This window comes from Elephantulus edwardii, unplaced genomic scaffold, assembly GCF_000299155.1.
Source record: "Elephantulus edwardii isolate Elephantulus edwardi_28Jun2011 unplaced genomic scaffold, EleEdw1.0 scaffold00308, whole genome shotgun sequence".
NCBI classification, from domain to species: Eukaryota; Metazoa; Chordata; class Mammalia; order Macroscelidea; family Macroscelididae; genus Elephantulus; species Elephantulus edwardii.
This window is the reverse complement of record NW_006400058.1, coordinates 822353-842495: the sequence shown is the minus strand read 5'-3', so window position 1 is coordinate 842495 and position 20143 is coordinate 822353. Positions and strand designations below refer to the sequence as shown.

General features: G+C 50.9%; 1 protein-coding gene across 1 annotated transcript in view; it reads left to right on the top strand.

Annotated features, from left to right (window-relative positions):
- The window catches only part of SMG9 (SMG9 nonsense mediated mRNA decay factor), a 22823-nt gene extending 11253 nt beyond the window's left edge, over nucleotides 1-11570 (top strand). Inside the window, exons 6-13 of the mRNA XM_006901074.1 lie at nucleotides 3634-3745; nucleotides 6242-6337; nucleotides 6866-6951; nucleotides 8648-8754; nucleotides 9645-9752; nucleotides 9867-9995; nucleotides 10301-10445; nucleotides 11492-11570. Of these exons, the coding sequence (XP_006901136.1) occupies nucleotides 3634-3745; nucleotides 6242-6337; nucleotides 6866-6951; nucleotides 8648-8754; nucleotides 9645-9752; nucleotides 9867-9995; nucleotides 10301-10445; nucleotides 11492-11570 (862 nt within the window). The remainder of the gene's footprint in view (nucleotides 1-3633; nucleotides 3746-6241; nucleotides 6338-6865; nucleotides 6952-8647; nucleotides 8755-9644; nucleotides 9753-9866; nucleotides 9996-10300; nucleotides 10446-11491) is intronic.
- The last annotated feature ends 8573 nt before the right edge of the window (nucleotides 11571-20143 follow it).

The following is a 20143-nucleotide window of genomic DNA, read 5'->3' as shown; positions in this document are numbered from 1 at the left end:
GTACACCTTTCCCAGTTTTGAACCATGCAGTGTTTCCCTGCTCTGTTCTGACTACTGCCTCTTGGTTCAAGTATAGGTTTCGCATTAGAATGATCAAGTGTTCTGGGATTCCCATTCTTCTCAGAGTCAGCCACAGTTTGTTATGGTCCACACAGTCAAATGCCTTTGCATAATCAGTGAAACACAGGTAGACATTCTTCTGGTATTCCCTGCTTTCAGCTAAGATCCATCTAACATCAGCTACAGTATCCATAGTACCACGACCCCTTCTAAACCCAGCCTGGACTTCTGGCAGTTCTCTGCTGATGTGCTTTGCCCGTCGTTTTTGGATAATCTTCAGTAGAATCTTGCTTGCATGTGAAAGCAGTGATACTGTTCTATAGTTTCCACACTCTGTTGGATCACCCTTCTTTGGAATCATAGATTTCTTCCAGTCAGTTGGCCAACTGGTTGTTCTCCAGATTTCTCGGCACAACTTGGTGAGCACATCCAGGGCAGCATCTGTTAGCTGAAATACATCAATTGGTATACCATCTATTCCTGGGGCCTTATTTTTTGCCATTTCCTTCAGAGCAGCTTGAACTTCTTCCTTCATCATCATAGGCTCTGGATTCTCAATTCTATTCCATTGATCTATGGGTCTGTCCTTGTACCAGTACCATGCCATCTTGACCACCACGGCAGTGTAGTAGGATTTGAAATCAGGGAGTGAGATGCCACCTACCTTGTTTCTCTTTTTGAGGAGTGCTTTGTTTATTATTCTGGGCCTCTTTTAATTCCAAATGAAGCTGGAGATTGCCTTTTTCATCTCATTGAAGAATGGGGTTTTCAGAGACAGTAAGTCATACATGAGCTGATTGTGCCTATTTTTCTCTCATGTAGCAGCTCGCTGATTCTGAGGGCTGACCACTAGGTTATCAGTGTTCTCTGGTGTGTCCTTACATGACCTCCATAACATGTGGAGAAACATCATCTACCACACCTAGAGGCGGTCCTGGCTGTACTCCCTCCTACGCATGGCCATTCTCTTACGAGTGTGCCTGTGTCCACATGTAGATTGGGTGCTGTTACTGCCAGTGCAGGATTGTGTGTGTATGTCACTGCAAGTTGCAGTGGCTTCGCTGAGGAACATTGGGAAGTTCCTTCCTCTTCGTGGGCCTCCATGCCTTGATCAGATGATTATGGCCTGGACAGAACTTCTTTGTAGCTCCCATCCTTTTTCTTCCTATGTTACCCAGGAGATAATACGGAGCCCAGCCAGGAAGTGGAATGATAACATTTTTAAGGCTTTGTATTGAGGTGTACCTCAGCCTCGGCCCTGCCAATCACCAGCTTGTTGACATTGGACGTCACTTAACCTCCCAGTGTTCCACTTCCTCACCTGTAAGAGGGTTTGGGGAGGATGAAGTAAGATAGTTGTTGTTCATTGCTGTCAGGTCAGAATTGACTCATAGCAGAAGTTTTTCAGAGCCTGTAAATCACATGGGAGAAGATTACTCATTTCTCTCCCGTGGAGCAAGTGGTGGATTTGAACCATCTGACTTGGGTTGGCAGCACAACCCCCAGTCCGCTAGGCCACCAGAACTCCCACGGTGAACCAAAAGCTAATGAGTACCTAGCCCAATACAAAGACTCAAAGACTGGTGGCTGATAGGGCCTGAGAGGTGAGCAGGGAAAGAGCTGGATGTAGGGATCAGTGTTCTAGACCAAGCTCTGCTGGGTCACTTTGAGAGAATGGCTTTATCTCTTGGCTGAGAAAGAATATTTATGAGATTTCCTAGCTTGAGTGACATTCTTGAGTGAAGATGTGAAGTTACTAAGGATAAAAAACCTTAAAAGATAGGACCCAAAACGGGGACAAAGAGGAAGAAGGCAGGGAGAACAGGCGGGGGTGGGGGACTGTCAAGAGAGAGACAAACTGGAGGATGAGAAGGGTTAGTAATCACTGAAAGCTACAATAAATGGAGGCCTGTTTGCACGAACTAACAGGAAAGAGTTCATTTTTAAAATAGAAGTAAAATCAAATATGTCCAGACTGTCAGGTTAAAGTCTACTTGTCAGGGTGGGGGGAGGGCTGGACGGGGAGAGAAGTGCAGCAATGAATGAATGGAATCCAAAATCTCTGTAAATGTTCATTAAAATTATTTTAAAAATTATTAAAATAAAAAAAATATGGTAGGGCAATTAAAAAAAAGTCTTCTTGTCCTTGTCATGGAGGGACTGAGTTGAGCCCTGTGGCTTACGGCAAATCCAGCTCTATCTGCATTGGCCTGGTGTCCCCCGGACCCAGCACAGGTGAAGACTCAGGAGACTGCCTGATGGGACAGAGCTGGGACCAGGACACCAGGCATCCTCGAGCTGTGACTGTCTTCAGTGCTTAGCCCCAATGCCTTCTAATCAGTAGCTGGCAATAATATATCACTTTTTTTTTTTTAATTTAGGTTGTTTATTTTTCATTTCAATGAACATCTACAGAGATTTTGGGATTCCATTCATTCGTTGTTGCACCCTTCTCCTCGCACAAACCCCTCACTATTGAGTGCTAATCTAAGGGTTTTACATGCATGAATCACATAGTCGGTGTTATGTGCCATTGAGTTGGCTTTGATTCATAGCGACCCTAAGCATAGTAGCTCTGAACCCTGTCCTCTCCTGAGCCAGTTCTCACTGTCTCCTACACACCTATATCCATTACCCTAGTTACTATGTCGATCCATCTCATCCAGGGAGTGGTCCCTCCTGGCCATGTGTCCAAAGTATGTGAGACAGAGCTTTAAAATTGTAGCCTCCAAGGAGGAACTTTGTTTCACCCTTTCTAGTATAGAACTGTTTGTTTTCTTGGTGGTCCATGGTATGTTCAGTACTTTTCTCCAGCACCACTGTTCAAAAGCATTGATTAGTCTTCTTGTCATCCTTGGTCATTGTCGAGCTCTCTGATGCATAGCAATTAATTGCAAAGACCATGGCCTGGATCAGGTGCATCTTAGTCCCTGGACTGACAACACTACTCGTTAGCACTTTGGCGAGGACCCTGACAGCAGACTTCCCCAGTGCAATTCATTATTGATTTCCTGACTGCTGGTGCCAAGAGTGTTGATTGTGGAACAAAGCAAAACAAAATATTGGTTACCACAAAAAGTTTAGTAGTACTGTTGCCACCCCATTTTACAGCTGAGGGAACTGAAAACCGAGGGGAAAGGTTAAGAGCTTATCTAGACTTCATCAGGAATCCCACTGCTCTTGGTTCCTCTGTCTACTGACTGGTTAGATGAACTAATAAACTGCCCCTCAGTAGGAGTGAGTACAAAACATGCCCCAGGCAACAGGGCCTTGGCTGGGAGGTTGGGCCAGTAGACCTGTTATCACAGTCATTTTACAGTAACACTATCGTCAGAGGCTGCGTCCCAGACCTTTCATGGATCCCTGCTCCCTTCTTTCCTCTTAATCTCCATCCTCCATCGGGTCAGAACAGACTCCTAGCTGACCCTCCAGGGGTTTTTCAGAGGCTGAAATTATGTGGGAGATCGCTCTTGTAGAGCAGCTGGGAACGTGAACGGCCAGAGAGGCGTCGCCTCTGGGTTACAGCACAGCTCCCTGCAGACCGTGCCTCCACAGGCCCTCTTCTCCCCACAGGGCCTACGTTTTCCGGGCTCAGAGTGCAGAAATGAAGGAACGCGGGGGCAACCAGACCAGCGGCATTGACTTCTTCATCACCCAAGAGCGGATTGTTTTCCTGGACACACAGGTGCCTGGTCTTAGCTCGTGGCCCATCCAGCCCCCTTCCTGAGCACCAGGGCTCTGCTGGGGTTCCTGCTGAACTAGACACTCCCATGCCCTGGGCCACGTTGTACCTTTTCTTAGACCTCAATCTTGTCAGGTTTGTCTCCATTCATTCCAGCTTCTGCAGGGTGGCCTAAAGAAGCTCCTGGCTCAGTGGTCAAAGTGTGGCCTGGAGCTGGGCCCTCATCTGCCATCAGATCCTGCCTTCAACCATTCTAGCGAGATGGCTTTGTTGAGGGTTGTTGAGGGTTTTTTTTCTCTCTTCTAATATTTTATTGGTTTTGTACAATTCATATACATTCTGTGTTTCACTCATGTACATTGTGTTTTATCCAGTCTTTCATTTACATTGTGTTTCATATAATCATTCACATACATTGTATGTTATATAATTACTGTTGACCTATGCCTGTTATTACTGCATCTTTTCAAGTCCCCATTGACTCTTTCCTGTCTCTTCACTCCCTCACCACCCACTAACTTCTGCTCTCCTAGTGATTTCCACACTTCCCCGTTCTCTACTTCTCTGCTCTCCTAGTGATTTCCACCCTTCCCTTTTGTCTACGCCCTTCCCCTTTTGAACATTCACACATGTTTGCTTAGTTATCCTTCTGTTTTTACAATAATGGTCTTAGGCAGTATTTGTCCTTATAGGCCTGAGTTATTTCTCTCAGCATCATGCTCATCTGTAAATGGGGATAACTGTACTCTGCCTCCTAGGGTGGTGGTGGTTAGGTGTCATCAAGTTGACTGCCATCATAGCGAGTCTTTGAACAGCCGATCGGAACTTGGCTCCATCCTCTGCCATCCTCAGAATACTGGCTATACTCGATTCCCCTTCCCCGCCTCTGGCTGCCTAGTGACACCCAGGAACCCCATCTGTGGCAGCATATCCTCTGTGTAGACTCAGTGTCGACTCCCTCCTCACCTGCCTGGAGCACATCAGGCCAGAGCCCTGCCTCTGATGACCAGAGCTGGGGCACAGGGCCTGGGCTTTGATGACATGAGATTGAAAGAAGTCCACAGATGTGGCGCCAGACCTGTGTGTGGTGGGCCACGTACGCCAAGGGGCCACTAGGGCCTCAGGCTGGATTTAATGGGCTTCGAGCTGGGTCACAGAGCCATGAGTTGGGGAAAGCAGGAGTTAACAAACCAGGATGAAATAGAACACAGCACTGGGCTTGGAATCTGAGAGACTTGAGTGGTCGAGAATGCCTCTTTCTGAAAGCCATCTCATGTAGGTGGAAGTCAGGAGACCATTAAGCCAGTTTAGCCCTTGTGGTATTTAACCCTGGTAGCACAGTAGGTTCAGTGTTGGGCCACTTACCCAAAGGTCAGCAGTGTAAATCCACCATCCGCTCTGCTGCAGCAAGATGACCCTGACTGCCCTCATTCCAGCCTCAGAAGCCCAGAGCTGAGGCCCTGTAAGATGGAATGGATTCAGTGACAGAGGGTTTAGTTTTTAAATTAGTAGCCCTGTGGTGCTAGGCTGATAACTGAAAGGTCAGTGGTTCAAACCCACCCTCTGCTCTAGGTTAGGAAGATGTGGCAATCTGCTGCTTTGATGATTTATAGCTTTCTGAACCCTGTGAGGGAAATGCTGGTGGCCTGGTGTAAGGAGTTACACTGCCAGTCCAAAGGCCCATGGTTCGAATCTTCCAGGTGCTCTGTGAGAGAAATATGGGCAGTTTCTTCACGTGCCATTTCAGCCTCTGAAAACCCACTGGAGGATCAGCTCTGGGTTGGTTCTCAACAGCACTCAACACAGCAAACCCGGGGAGGAAATTCCCTCCTCTCCAGCTGACCATTACTCTGAATCAGAATCGATTTGACCACCCTGAGTTCTTTAACTTCTGGGTTCCTTTAAGAAAAATTTGGTGAGCTCGCCACTGATTGATTTACGTTCACTGATGGGATTCTGGAATTAGCCACTGTTTTTTTATCTGTCATTATCAGTAAAGGTTTGAAAGCATTCTAGACAGCCAGCAACAGGAAACGTGCTGAGGGTCGTGCTCCTTCACAGAAGCCTTCGTGCATCTGTTAGTACCAGGTGACTCCCCTCTTGCGGCTCCATGCTGGAGGGCATCGCTGGCTGTGTGACCGATGGGGAAGAATCTGCTCAGAAGCTTGTTGTGCCTCTTTGCACCTTGCTGGCTCCCCCTGCCGGTGAGGTGAGGCACCTCACAGTGACCCTGCAGGACAGAATGAAGCCTCCCATCAGGCCTCTAAGGCTGGAAATCCTTATGGAAGTGGACCGCCATAGCTTTCTCCTTGGGGTCTGTTGGTGGGTTTGAACTATCGACCTTCTGGCTCCTTTGCTGCTGCCTTGCAGTGAATCACTCAAGTTGCCTGCTTGTGTTCCTGGCCCTAACTTGTCCTGGGGTGGAACTTGGGTGGCTAGGGCCCCTGAGTTCCAGTCCCCAGTCCCGTCCCTCCCTGACACCCTGTCTTGCTTGTACAGCCCATCCTGAGCCCCTCCATCTTGGACCATCTCATCAACAACGACCGGAAACTGCCTCCAGAGTACAACCTCCCCCACACCTATGTGGAGATGCAGGTAAGAGAGATCTAATGACAGGTTAGAAGGAGCTGGCCTGGTGCAGCATCGTAAGAGCCTGGGTTCTCCAAGGACAATCAGGCAGGATCCCTGGAGGGCCTGGTGTAGCACTAGAAGAGCCTGGGTTCTCCAAGGGCGGTCAGGCAGGATTGTGTGGAGAGTCTGATGTAGCATCAGAAGAGCCTGGGCGCTCCAAGGGTGGTCAGGCAGGATTGTGTGGAGGGTCTGGTGTAGCATCGTAAGAGCCTGGGTTCTCCAAGGGCGGTCAGGCAGGATCCCTGGAGGGCCTACTGGCTCAGTTCCTGGCTCTGCCTCTCAGGCAGCTCACCCCTGCCTGCTCCTTTCAAGCCTCAGCGTCTTGTGTCAAAATGGGATGACGATCCCTGCCTTGTGAGATATAGGGGTGGCCCAGAGGGAAAGGGCTTGGCCCACGGTAGGTGCTCAGAGGCTCTGCACCCTGTGCCTGCTGCCCTCTCCACTGAGCACTAGAATCAGGACCCCAGCTCTACTGTCACTTTCTGCCTGCAGTCACTACAGATCGCCGCCTTCCTCTTCACTGTGTGCCACGTGGTGATAGTTGTCCAGGACTGGTTCACAGACCTCAGTCTGTACAGGTGAGGAGGGCAGGCAGGCGGAGGTGGGGAGGTGATGAGACGGCTCAGAGCCACTGGACCAAAGGCCACATGGCAGCCAGAGGGACCTTTTCAAATGTCAGTCAGTATAGCCACCCCCTCCCCACAGGGCATTCATCCTGCACTGACTTTACACGTCACTCTAGACACAGCTTAGAGCCCTTCATGCAAAGCTCACGTGGGCGTCAGGATCGCTTCCTGGTCACCTCCCCGGCCTTGTCTTCCAACTCCTCCCTCACTTCCTCCTTGAGGCCACACCAGGCCCAGGCCCTCCGCACTTGCCCCTCAGCTGGAAACACTTCCCGTGCCCAGAGGCCTCCCTTCAAGGCACCCTCAGGGCTCCCTGACCGTCTTATTGTCCACCTTCCACGCTCCTGTCCTTTTCTATTGTGTGCTCCTCCATTGCGACCGGACCCTGGATCTGGCTATGCCCCACCCCCTGGAGGGCAGGCTTACCCCAAGGGATGAGGGACGGGGTAGGCATGTCACACAAACGTGTTCATGAGTGGTGGGGGGAGCTGGCTGTGTGCTGCCCCTCCCCCAGGCATGTGTGTCCCCTGGCACTCAGGCACCAGAGGGCCTGGCAGGAGTTCCGCCTGAAGTGGCCAGAGACTCCGGAAGTGCCCTCCATCGTGTCCAGGAATAGCTTGTTAACCCGGGGCCGTGCTGTAGGCAGGCCAGCGGTCCTAGGCCTGGTCCAGTCAGAAGGAAAGAACCAGGAAGCAAGTGGCCCTAGAGTCAGGCAGATGAAGTGAGTTGACAACTTGAAAGCACCTGGCATAGTGTCTGGCAGAGCGAGTGCTCCCTGGATTGAGCTGCCCGGGTTTGTCATCTGCGGAGTTGGGGTACCATGTGGCCTGATGAGCAGCACAGACTTGCTGACATAGCCAGCTGGGGTGGCCGATTGGAGTGAATTCTGAATGGCCCTCTGTCCGCGGGATTCATTCATGCACAGACATTGGGCCCTTCTGTGTGGGTGCTGGGGATGCAGGATATGCCCGATGGCAGTTTGTGTTCATGGGGCTCAGCTTGTACAGGAGCCCGGGATCTGTGCATGGGCTCCTCATCCTGGGTGAACCCCCTCCAAGCTCAGGAGTGTTGGGAGGAGACCACCCCCAGCTTTTATCAGATCCCCTTATTCTTTCCATAAATAGCCAAGTTGACATTTTCTTCTGTGTCATAAATCTCGTACTCTTTGAAGGCCTCGGGTGTTGCACTGACTACCTGGGTACTGACCGAGGTATCCAGGGTTCTTGGACAGCAGCCCCTATGGGAGAGAGGCATAGCGGTCTGTCCCTTTGGCAGGAACCACCTTGTGAGCTAGGGAGACCGGCCCTGGGCCTGCGGGGCGGCTGCGCTTCGGGACAGGCTCGAGGGGAGCAGGTTAGGTTTCAGTTTATTTTTTAAATGAAGTTTATTGAAGGATCTGTGTGATCCAATGTCCATTGTCACAGAGGAAAACAGCCAGCCCCTAGTTTATTTTGAAGGAAGCAAGCTCATCAGAAATTCGTATCATCAACATGGACCCACGGGTTAGTGTCTGAGCGTGGTCTCTGAGTTTCCTACAGTGGAGGAATACAGAGCATATGTGAGCATGGCTGTAGCTTTCAGAGGATCCCCCAAGACAGTGGGACATGGGTGCAGTACAGGAGTAACAAGCTCTCTCCCCAAACCCCAGGTTCCTCCAGACAGCAGAGATGGTGAAGCCCTCCACCCCGTCCCCCAGCCATGAGTCCAGCAGCTCGGCGGGCTCTGATGAGGGCACTGAGTACTACCCTCACCTGGGTGAGCGGGGTTCAGGGGACAAGCCAGGCTCACTGGGGAGACGGGCAGTGGGGGCTTGGGGAGTGCTGCTGAGGGTGGGTCAGAGATGGGGGGAAAACGGGCATGAAGGGGTGGTGGGTGCTGGAGGGGTGCTGTTGAGGGTGACTCAGAGATGGGGGGAAGACTGGCCGGAAGGGGTGGTGGGGGCTGGAGGGGTGCTGTTGAGGGTGGGTCAGAGATTGGGGAAGACTGACAGGAAGGGGCGGTGGGGGCTGGAGGGGTGCTGCTGAGGGTGGGTCAGAGATGGGGGTGCTGCTGAGGGTGGGTCAGAGATGGGGGGAAGACAGGCAGGAGGGGAGGGGCGGTGTGATGGAGGAGCGCGTGTTCCGGAGAGCGTGAAGAAGGAAGGATTAGCTGCTGCTTGCTCCCAGCTGCCCTCGCAGGCTCCTGACCACAGGCAGCCTTTCTGGGCCACTGGCCTTTTCCAGCGTGAGCTCAGGAAGGCGTGTGTAGTGACTCCGCGGGAGGGACTGGCAGCCGATCACCCACCCCTAGCCCAGGCACCTGTGGTCTCTCTGCTGGTTGTGTCTTCTCCCGGCTGTGCCGACACACTTCTCTTTTGCCAAGTTCTAGCTCTCTTAGGACCCTGCTCTGTCCACACCTCAGGCTTTGGCCTCAGTCAGCCCCTGTCATGTGCTTCTCGTCACATGGTACAACCAGGCTGCCACGTTCTTACTCGGTGTTCTCCATCAGAAGGGGGCTTCTTGAGGCCAGAAAGCAGCTCTGTTAACATCTGGGGAATGACGTCGATGTTCATCCAGGACCTGAGCTGGAGGAGGAGGTCAGGTCGTGGGGTGAGGACAAGGGCGCACACGAGGCTGAGCTGGCTGCCCCCTTCCCTCCCCCCACAGTCTTCCTGCAGAACAAAGCCCGTCGGGAGGACTTCTGTCCCCGGAAGCTGCGGCAGATGCACCTGATGATCGACCAGCTCATGGCCCACTCCCACCTGCGCTACAAGGGTGAGGGTGCCGTTCTTCGGCCACAGCCTCCTCACCTCCGACCCACGGACCCCCCGCTGGCCTCTGCCCCCTCCCCGCAGTGGTATGTGAGGACTGACGTGGCTCCTCCCCCAGGGACCCTGTCAATGCTGCAGTGCAATGTGTTCCCGGGGCTCCCCCCTGACTTCCTGGACTCTGAAGTCAACTTGTTCCTCATGCCGTTCATGGACAGTGAAGCAGAGAACGAAACCCCGCCAAGAGCAGGTAAGGGCACCTGTGGGCATCTGTCCACAGAGAGAGGTCCTTCCGAGACCAGGGAGACACAGATCCCCACTCTGGTGTAATAAGAGACCAGGCAGCTTTGGTCTGGGGTGGCATGGTCACTGTGGTGCACGAAGAGCCTGGCCTGGGCCCGGCACACTTGAACCTCTTCTTTTGAGGCTGGTTCTGGGTTCAGGTGTGGGAGGATCAGGCCCTCCAAGCTTTCCCTGGAGTCTGGGATGCTGACTGACAGGGAGGAAGGGCCTCACTGACCAGCTGTCCTAGTGATTCTCCCCTGAAACTTGCAGGCCCCGGCTCCAGCCCACTCTTCTCCCTGCTGCCCGGGTACCGGGGCCACCCCAGCTTCCAGTCCTTGGTGAGCAAGCTCCGGAGCCAGGTGATGTCCATGGCCCGGCCGCAGCTGTCCCACACGATCCTCACCGAGAAGAACTGGTAAGCCCTCCCAGCAGCAGGTGCCCCCCCAGAGCAGATGAAGAAGAGGCTCCCAGAGCTCTGTGGGACCTCAGTGAGAGCCCTCCACCAGCCTCACCCCTCCTGACTTGGTGTCCTTTTCTGGAAAGTTGACGCTTGTTACCTTCTTGTGACTTCCTGCAACTGACAGCTTTTCATTTCTCTTTCTGGTGGATCAAGTGAGGTGTAAGATTTGGCTGTGATTTATGAGGAAAGTTAGGCGCAGAGAGGAAGTATTATGTCTAAGTTCTCAAAGGGAAGTGTCTATTAAATAGGAGACTAGCCATCCAGTAAGGGAAGGTGGATCTGACGAGGACCTGGGATAGGGGGTGCAGACTCACAGGACGTGGGGCCTGGCGGCCAGCAGGAACCCTGAGAGCTTATCCTCAGGCCTGCCCTGAGCTATGAGGCCCTGTCCTCCCTCCCTCTGCTGGTTGTTTGTCCATCACACAGCCTTGCACAGCTCCCCCCTCACTGTGACTGCTTTTATCCAGAGCCCACAGCACGTGGATCCAAGAATGCCACCTCCTATGTGCAGACTCTGGTGAAAGAAACAGAGTGGCCCCTGGCCTGGCTCCCCTGGCCCTCTCTGTAGCCAGCAGTAACCAGCAGAGGCAGGGGTGCAGACTCAACAGTAGGAGGCTGCCCGGGTGAGCACAGGGCCCAGGGACAGTACTGTTCCTCCTGGTGGTCAGTCTCAGGCCGAGTACAGAGCAGGAGCACGAGGGAGGAGTGGCCAGGTCGCCAGTGCCATGTGACATTTCTCCTCACCACGTGAGGCTGCACCCACAAAAGGGCAGCACTGAGGAGAGGGAGGTGTTCTAGCTGCTGATGGAGATGTCAGGTCTTGGTCCAAGCCCAGCACCTTCGCCCTTGCACGGTGAGGTCAGAGGAGCAAGGCCACCTCCCTTCAGCCCCATCTCTAGATCGCCCTGGAGCAGCCTGGGCTCCAGAGGTTGGATCGTAGGCCGCACCCCATGTTCTGCCCCCGATGCCCCATGGCCTTGACCAGAAACCTCTTATCACAGGTTCCATTATGCGGCCCGGATCTGGGACGGGGTCCGAAAGTCCTCTGCACTGGCGGAGTACAGCCGCCTGTTGGCCTGAGGCCAAGAGACAAGAGTCATGAGGGAACCCCTCTGGGTCCCAGTGGATGGAGCACCCACATCCTCCCTCTGGCCGAGGAGAGCGGCAGCAGGTCCAAGGGGTCAGGACCGCGACTTACTCTGCTGGAAACACGAGGTGTCTGGGGCCAGGCCCACCTCAGTGGAAGGCTGTTTGGGTGGCGACGTTGAGATGAGCCCCAGCCTGCAAGGGGACAGTCCTTGCTGAGTCCCCCACAGGGACAGGCAGTGGGCAGAGCCTGAGTGGTCATGGCACGAGGCGCCCTTTCCATCTTGACCCTTCTCTGCAGGCACAGCAGCAGGTCCCGGTTCCCTGACTGCAGGGTGAGGAAGGGTCTGGAGGGCCCCGGGGCTGATGTGGTGATTCAAATAAATCCTGTCATGCAGCCCTGAGCTCGTGAATGATTCTTTTGCCAGTGCATGTATACTCAGGTTTGTTTGGGTGGGGTTTTTTACCAGCAGCACAATTCAGATGCATCACTACTAGTTACTGTCAGTCAGTCCTTCTCAGGGGACTTGCAGGTTGCTCTCATGCTAGAAGCTGTGACACCAGTATTTAAAATACTAGGCAGGGCTGCCCATGGTGGACAAGTTTCAGTGGTACTTCCAGACTAAGACTAGAAGGCAGGCCTGGCTGTCCTCATGTGAAATCCCCATGAGGAGTAGTGGAACATTGTCAGGGAAATGAATCGTAAACCTATCAGGATGGCAAAACTGTCCAGTCCACTTATGAGCATCCCAAATGGCAGCATCATTATAGATGGTGAAGGCATTCAGATTGTTAACAGTTTTTGTTTGCTTGGCTCCACAGTCAACAGTCTTGGTAACAGCAACCAGGAAATCAAGAAACAAATTGCATTGGGAAAGTTAGCTATCAGGGACCTCTCTCTCCAGAGTACTGAAGAGCAATGATATCAGACTGGAGACTAAGGTGTGCCTGATGTGGGCCATAGTCTTCGCAGTTGTGTGCTGTACATCAGAGAGAAAGCTGAACACTGACTAGGGATGATAGAGAGTTGATGCGTGTGAGCTGTGGTGCTGGAGAAGAGTGTTGAATATACCATGGACTGCTAGGAGAACAAACAGGTTCGTCCTGGAGAGGGTGAAGCCGGGCTGCTCCTTGGGGACAAGGATTCTGAAGCTTCGTCTGACATACTTTGAGCATGTTGCAAGAAGGGACCAGTCCATGGAGACAGACATCATGTTTGGGAGGGTGGAGGGACAGAGCAAGAGAGGAAGACCCTCTATGAGATGGATTGATTCAGTGATTGGGGCAGTGGGAATAGGTGTGTTGGAGACATTGAGATTGGTACAGGATAGAGCAGGGTTCAGGGCTCTTAAACCTAGGGTCACTGTGAATCACAAGTGACTCGATGGCACATAACAACAACATACCTTATTTGCATGGTCCCGCCTCATAGGGGCACTGTTTATATTGTTAGAAGATCTCCAGTTGTCTTGATGTTGCCTTTAGGCAACGAGAGATAGAAGGAGAAAGGACTGAAGTTGTCAGTGATTTACTTGTTTCTGTAGTCAACACCTAGAGGAATAGCAGTCAAGAAATCAAAAGACAGATTGCATTGGGAAAATCTCAACATTCTCTCCAGGGTGCTAAGTAGCAACAACACCAGCTTAAAGTCTGTGAGCCTGACCCACTCCCTGGTCTTCTCAGTTACTTCCTTTGCATCTGAAAGCTGGACCATGAATGAGAATGACAGAAAAATCATTACCTTTGAGCTGTGGTGTTGGAGAACAGTACTGAATACCCCATGGACCACCAAAAGGACAAGACAAGTCTGTCTCAGAGGAATTGCAACCAAGATGTTCCTTAGAGACAAGGATGGGGAAACTGTCTCAGGTACTCCGAGAATGTTGTCAGGAGGCAGCTGTCCTCCTGGAAGACACTGTGCTGGGAAAGGTGGAGGGTCAGAGAGAAATGAAGACTTCCAACAGCATGGATGAACACAGCTAACAGGTCCAGGTATTTCAGAGATGGTGAGGCCGGCACAGGATAGGGCAGGGTCAGACCTGTTCACAGACTTGCTGTGATTTGTCACTGTCTCAGTGGCACCTAACATGAACATCTGGTTACTGCCTCAGCAGGGCACAGTCATCTGACATTGGCATAACCCTTCCCAGTCAAGTAGTCTTCCAGCTTGGGAGCTCTGGTGACCTAGTGCGACGGAGCAGAGCTGCCAATTCAAAGACTCCTTAAATCCACCAGCTGTTCAAGGGAGGACAGGCCATTTCCTCCCCTGTGATTTAAAGCCTCTGAAGACCTGCAGGAGGGTCAGCTGGTGCGTCGGTTCCAACTTGACAGCAGTGAGGTTTTTTGAGCGAGTTTAAATCTGTCTGTCTCTTTACGGCTGCAAGCCAGAAGATTGGTGGTACGAATCCACCAGCCACTTCCCTGGAGAGAGATGAAGCCGCCTCTGCTGTTAAGATTTGCAGCCTTGGAAGCCCAGTGGGCCATTGTCTGCAGTCAGAAATGACTTGAGACGCTGGGTTGGCCTTGATTTCGTGGTTGGCTACGGGTGGTGCCTGTCTTCCCCTCTAGGAGCTCCGGTGGCTTGGTGAACAAAGAGGTGCACTGCCACCACCCCCCAGCTGCTCCAAGGGAGAAAGACGGGCATCCTCCTCTGATACCTACTGGGGTGTCAGCCACATGTCATTACTCGCTCGACGGCAACAAGTTGTCTTTCCCTTAGAAACTCTCTCCTCTCAGAGCAAGCAAACAGCTCCTGCCCCAGGTGGTGCAACAATTAAGCTTGGTGGCTGACCAGAGTTAGTGGTTGAAGCCCACCCAGCTACTTAATGGGAGAAACCCAGCGATCTCCCATAAAGACCCCATGGGCCACTTCTCTGTCACACTGGGTCACCAGGAGTTAAAAACTGATTCTATAACACTAATAAATCCCAGAACCCACCCTCAGTAGGTCTGATGGCTTTGTGGCAAGGAGCTGCACTGCCAACCCAAAGGCACACTGTTCTAGTCCACCAGTCACCCACAGTCCCCTCCATTGCAAGTTACTGCCTCTGAAAAACCTGTTGGACAGTCGTGGGTTGATTCCTACCCAATGGTACATAGCAACAACATTTAGATAATATTTTTCTACCTTCATTTGCTAGCTAATTTTAGTTCAGTGTTCCCCAAAATGTCTCTCCAAATCAGTGTGTTCACCCCACCTACCCCAAGCCAGCCCTGATGCTGCAATCATGCTGTTCGTAGATCTGTGAGTTCTCCCACCAGTGGAATGCCTCACCGATGCACACACTGCCCCTGGTGCCACGTCCCCAGCTCCTACGGCCCCGGTATGCACATGGCCCCTGGGCCTTTATTTACAGAAGAGCACAGCAGAAGGTGGTAGGGGACAGTGAGAACGCTCCAGCCTCAGGTGGGGTCCACAGGTGTCCACAGAGGAGCTGTGGTGTGCAGACAGGAGAGCGGGGCAGGCCCTGCACAGCCTCTCCTGGGTTTTAGAGGGTTAACATTGTCAGAGAAAGGGATTGTAGTAAGCCTGGCAGGATGGCAAAACTGACGAATCTACTTATTAACATCCCATAGTGCTACAGAGGTGCTATGTACCTTATTATTTACATTCTAAGAAGCTATGACTATACCATGGACTGCCTGGAGAGCATGAAACCCAGCTGCTCCTTGGAGGCAAGGATTTTGAAGGATTTCCTGACATACTTTGGTCATGTTGCAAGGAGGGACCAATCCTTAGAGAGGGATATCATGCTTGGAAGTGTGGAGGTATTGTGCAAGAGAGGAGACCCTGGATCAGATGAATTGAGTCAGTGACTGGGGTAGTGGAGGTAGGTGTGTCAGAGGAAGAGATTGTCCCTCCTTCTCCAGCAGAGCATCTGGTGGATTCAAACCGCTCACCTCTGGGATTGCAATGCAACTTATTGCCACTAGGCCACCAGAGTTCACCGAGGATTTTTTTCTTGATGTAGAGATGCAATCCATATTGATGATTGTAATGTTCAACCCTCTGCAGTAAGTGCTTCAAGTCCTCACTTTCAGCAAGCAAGGTTGTGTCATGTGAAGTATTCGTTTCTTACCAAAGCAACTGGATGTTAAGTGTCGTCGAGTCCCCTGCAACTCACAGCGACCTTACGTACAACAGCTCTGAACCCTGCTCTATCCTGAGCCAATCTCTTCCTGTACCAGTCAGATCTGATTTGATGGTACACACACACACAAAAATAATAACATTTAAAAATATCCTCACCACTGAACTGATTGGCAACATCATGAACAGGAAAGGATTAAGACTGTCAGCAACTTTGTTTTACTTGGTTTCACAGTCAACACCTGTGGTGCCAGCAGTGAGGAGATCAGGAGATGCGTTGCACCAGGAAAGTCTGCAGTCAGGGTCCACTCCAAATTACTGAGGAATAATATCTCAGTTTGAGAACAAAGACATGCCTGATTCAGGCCATGGTCTTTTCAGTCACTTGCTGTGCTGCTGAGAGCTGGATGTGAATAAGGATGTCAGAATTGATGCCCTTGAACTGTGATGTTGAGAAGAGTGGTGGAGACTCCATGGGCTGAAAAAAGAACAAAGATGTGTCTTGTGGAAGTTGCAGTCAGAGTGCTCTTTGGAAGCAAAGATGACAAAGCTTCATGCTAGAAGCTTGTTGCTAGAAGATTATTCCTTGGAGACAGACTTCCTGCTTGGGAAGGAGCGATAGAGGAAGACCCTCACCAGATGGATTGTTTCAGTGACTGTGACAATGGGCTCAAGTGTGTCAGAGATTGGGATAGGACAAGGTTCACATAGGATTTTCATAGGGTCACTATGAGTCGTACTCGACTCAATGGCGCCAACACCCTACCTCCACTCCCACCCCCAGTTATAAGACCGTGATTTAGAAGACCCACATCAGTTTGCTCCCTTCCAGAGCAGTCAGCCCAGTAGCTGGGCCCCATCTAGTTTTGGTTTACGCCTAATCATCAAAGCTGGGGTCCTTTGAACGAATTGCTTCCATACTTTTTTTTAATTTTTTTTAAATTTTTATTCTATTATTTTTACGTGTACCGTCAAATCAGATCTGACTGGTACAGGAGGAGATTGCCTCCTCCTTCTCCAGCTGGTGGATTTGAACCGCATACCTCTGGGATTGCAGAATACTTCTTTGATCTTCACTCTTGCTCCAGACAAAGACCAGTGGTTGCTCCTTAGACATTCAGAAGTATTTGAGACCTCAGTCTCTGCCCTCCATTCATGATCCCAATATCAAGGCGATCCTCAAGGCCCCTCGAGCAGCCCTCTCTCTACTCTGCACACGTGGGGTCAGAATCAACTCGACAGCAATCGGCAACAACCTCAGCGCTGGCGCCTGCAACCCATCACCTGTGTGGCCTTGGGCAAGTCACCAAACCTCTGAACTTCCATTTACTTAGCTGTAAAGTGAGGTGATTGTCGTATGATGGAACCAGCTCACGGGAATCATTCCCCACCTGTGGTAGACCATCCAGCAATGTTCACTACCAGTTACCCACAGGAAGCTAAGCCAAAGGCCACGCCTCGCCGGTGGTTCAAATCCACCAATGGCTCGTTGGGACAAAAATGGGCAACCTCTTTCTGTGCGATTTACAGCCTTGGAAATTCAGTGGAGGGGCAGCGATAAGTTGATTCAAACATGAGAGCAATGAGAAAGAGAGAGAAACACCAGTCACGAGGACAGTGCCAGCTGCCAGGATCTGCATGGGGTGCTAGCATGTGCAGTACTCTTAATTTGTCAAATATGATCCACAATCAACCCCACTGGAAACAGCAGGAAGAAATCAGAAGATGGATTATTGCATTGGGAAAATATGCTGTCAAGGACTCTTTTAAAGTACCAGAGAGTAAGAATGTCATGCTAAAGACTAAGGTACATCTGACCCAATTGAAATACTTTCGTTTGTTTCATGTGCTTATGAAAGTTGAACGATGAATAAGGAAGCCAGGGCAGTAATTGATGTCTTGATTTGTGGTGTTGGAGGGAGTCTTGAATTGACAAGTATGGCCTGAGGAGAGTCCCATGGACAAACAAGTGTCTTGGAGGAAACGCAAATGGGGTGCTCCTTAGAGGCAAGGATGGTGAAACTTTGTGAAGAAGGACACGTGCCCAGAAAGGTGGAGGGTCAGAGACAGACAGGAGGATCTCTGGGATGGACTGACCAGGTGACTGCAGCCATGGCTTAAGCACAGCAGAGACCAGAGGATGGCCCGGGATGCGGGCAAGGCTTCTCTCTCATACACAGGTCGCTGTGATTCAGAATTGACTCCATGGTGCCTGACAACAGCAACAATAACAAAACAAGCCCAGATACCATGTTTGGAAATTCGAGAGCCAGCAAAAGCAGGGGAAGGCCCTCACTGTGGGCTGATCGCGGCTGCAGTGGTGGGCTTGGGCCCAGCAGCACTCACGAGGACACCACGGGAGCGGGCAGAGGTGTGTTCTGCTGTAGACGGCGCCACTGTGACTTGGAGCCGACTCCGGGGCCCCTGACAGTAAGACTTCAAAAGGGTTCTGATTGACATCAGCAGTGCGCTCAACCGCGATTGAAAGGTTGAGAGTTTGAGTCCACTCAGTGGCTCCTCAGAAGGAAGGCCTAGTTGAAAATCCTGCCCCAGAAACTCCTCTGAAAGTTCATGCATACAGTGCTCTACAGTCTGCTTTTATGAGTCGAGACTGTGGTCTTGCATGTTTGTGAATGGAATCCAAGGTGAATCTATTGGTGTTTCCCTGTGTGGAGCAAAGAGTGAAGAAAAGCAGAGACTCGTGGAAGCAATTCATTCAAAGGATTAATGGGCCACATGGACCCCGGCCTTCACGATTAAGAGACCAAAATAAGATGGTGCCCAGCTGCCACTACTGACCACTCGGAAAGTGATTGCAGTGGGAGGCCACGGATAGAGCTGGAGGAAAAGATGGAACAAAACGCAGAATCATAAAAAGATCAGGCTTGCTGATCTGACGCAGATTGATTGGTAGAATCCTCAGGACGATGCCTCTTCAAGCCCAGAACTGAACTCACTCCTGGGGCTCCATTTTCAGCCAAATAATTCAAGCATATGTGGTGAACATCAAGAAAGCGGAAATCCTCCCGCTGAACTTTGGGCAACATCATGAGAGAAGGAGAAAAGATTGAAGTTTTCAACAATTTCATTTCACTTGGGTCCGCAATCAACACCCATGAGAGTAGCCATCAAGAAATCAAAGTAGGGAGCTCTGGTGGCCTAGTGGCAAGAAGCTGCACTGCAATCCCAGAAGTAGGCAGTTCAAATCCACCAGATGCTCTACTAGAGGAGGGGCAATCTCCTGCTGTACCAGTCAGATCCAATTTGATGGTACAGCCACACACAAAATAATAAAATAAAACAAAGGAATAAAAATATAGGGAACTCTGGTGGTCTAGTGGCAAGAAGCTGTGCTGCAATCCTGAAGGTGCTTAGTTCAGATCCCCCAGATGCTCTGCTGGAGGAGGCCAATCTCCTCCTGTGCCAGTTGGATCCCATTCGACAGCACACAACAAGAAAGACCAAAAAAATCAAAATACATTTTTAAATTAATTTTAATGGAAGTTTACAGAGACTTAGGGTTTCCATTCATTCATTGTTGCACTTTTCTCCCTGCCCACCCCCCAATTTACTCTTCTTGAAATGTAAGACAAAAACTCTTTCATTGTTATGCAATACTTCCCCCCAAGTCCACTCCACTATGCAGCCTTCATTCTGGACTCCTGTCATGACAATAATACCCAATCACAGATCCCTTTTAAACAGTTCTCTCTCCCTCGTCTGTTTCAATGCAGTATACATTATTGATCCCCTCTTTCTCGGTCTTCCCTCAATCCTGATGTCAGTCCTATTTTACAACAGTGGCCCTATGCAACATTTGTCCTTTTGGGACAGATATTTCACTCAGTATAATGGCCCCCAGCGTCACCCATTTTGAATAATATTGCATGAGTTCCTTGTTTTTCAATGCTGCATAGTATTCCATTGTGTGAACATACCAGAGCTTCTCTATCCATTTGTTTGTTGATGGGTAAAATACATTTTGCATTGGACACATTTGCTGTCAAGAACCACTCCACTGTGTTAAAGTGCAAGTATATAAGTTTAAAGACTAAGGTGCACCTGATCCAAGCCACAATATTTTCAATTGCTTCTTATGTAGCTGAAAGCTGGACAATGGATAAGGATGACAGAAGAAGAACTGATGCCTTTGAACTGTGGTACTGGAGAAGAGCACTGACTATCCTATGGACTACTAAAAGAACAAGCAAGTCTGTCTCGGAGGACATGCACCCATGGTGCTCCTTAGAGGCGAGGACGGTGATGCTTCATCCCACATTCTGGAGGCATGTTCTCAGGAGGGACCAGTCCTTGGATAAAGACCTCATGCTGAGAAAGTGCAGGGTCAGAAAGAGAGGAAGACCCTCAATAACACGGATTAACACCGCGAATGAAACCCTGGGCTTGGGCAGGTGGAGAAGGAGGACAGGACACAGGAAGGTTCAGCCTTGTTCACAGTGTTGCCATGAGTTGATGT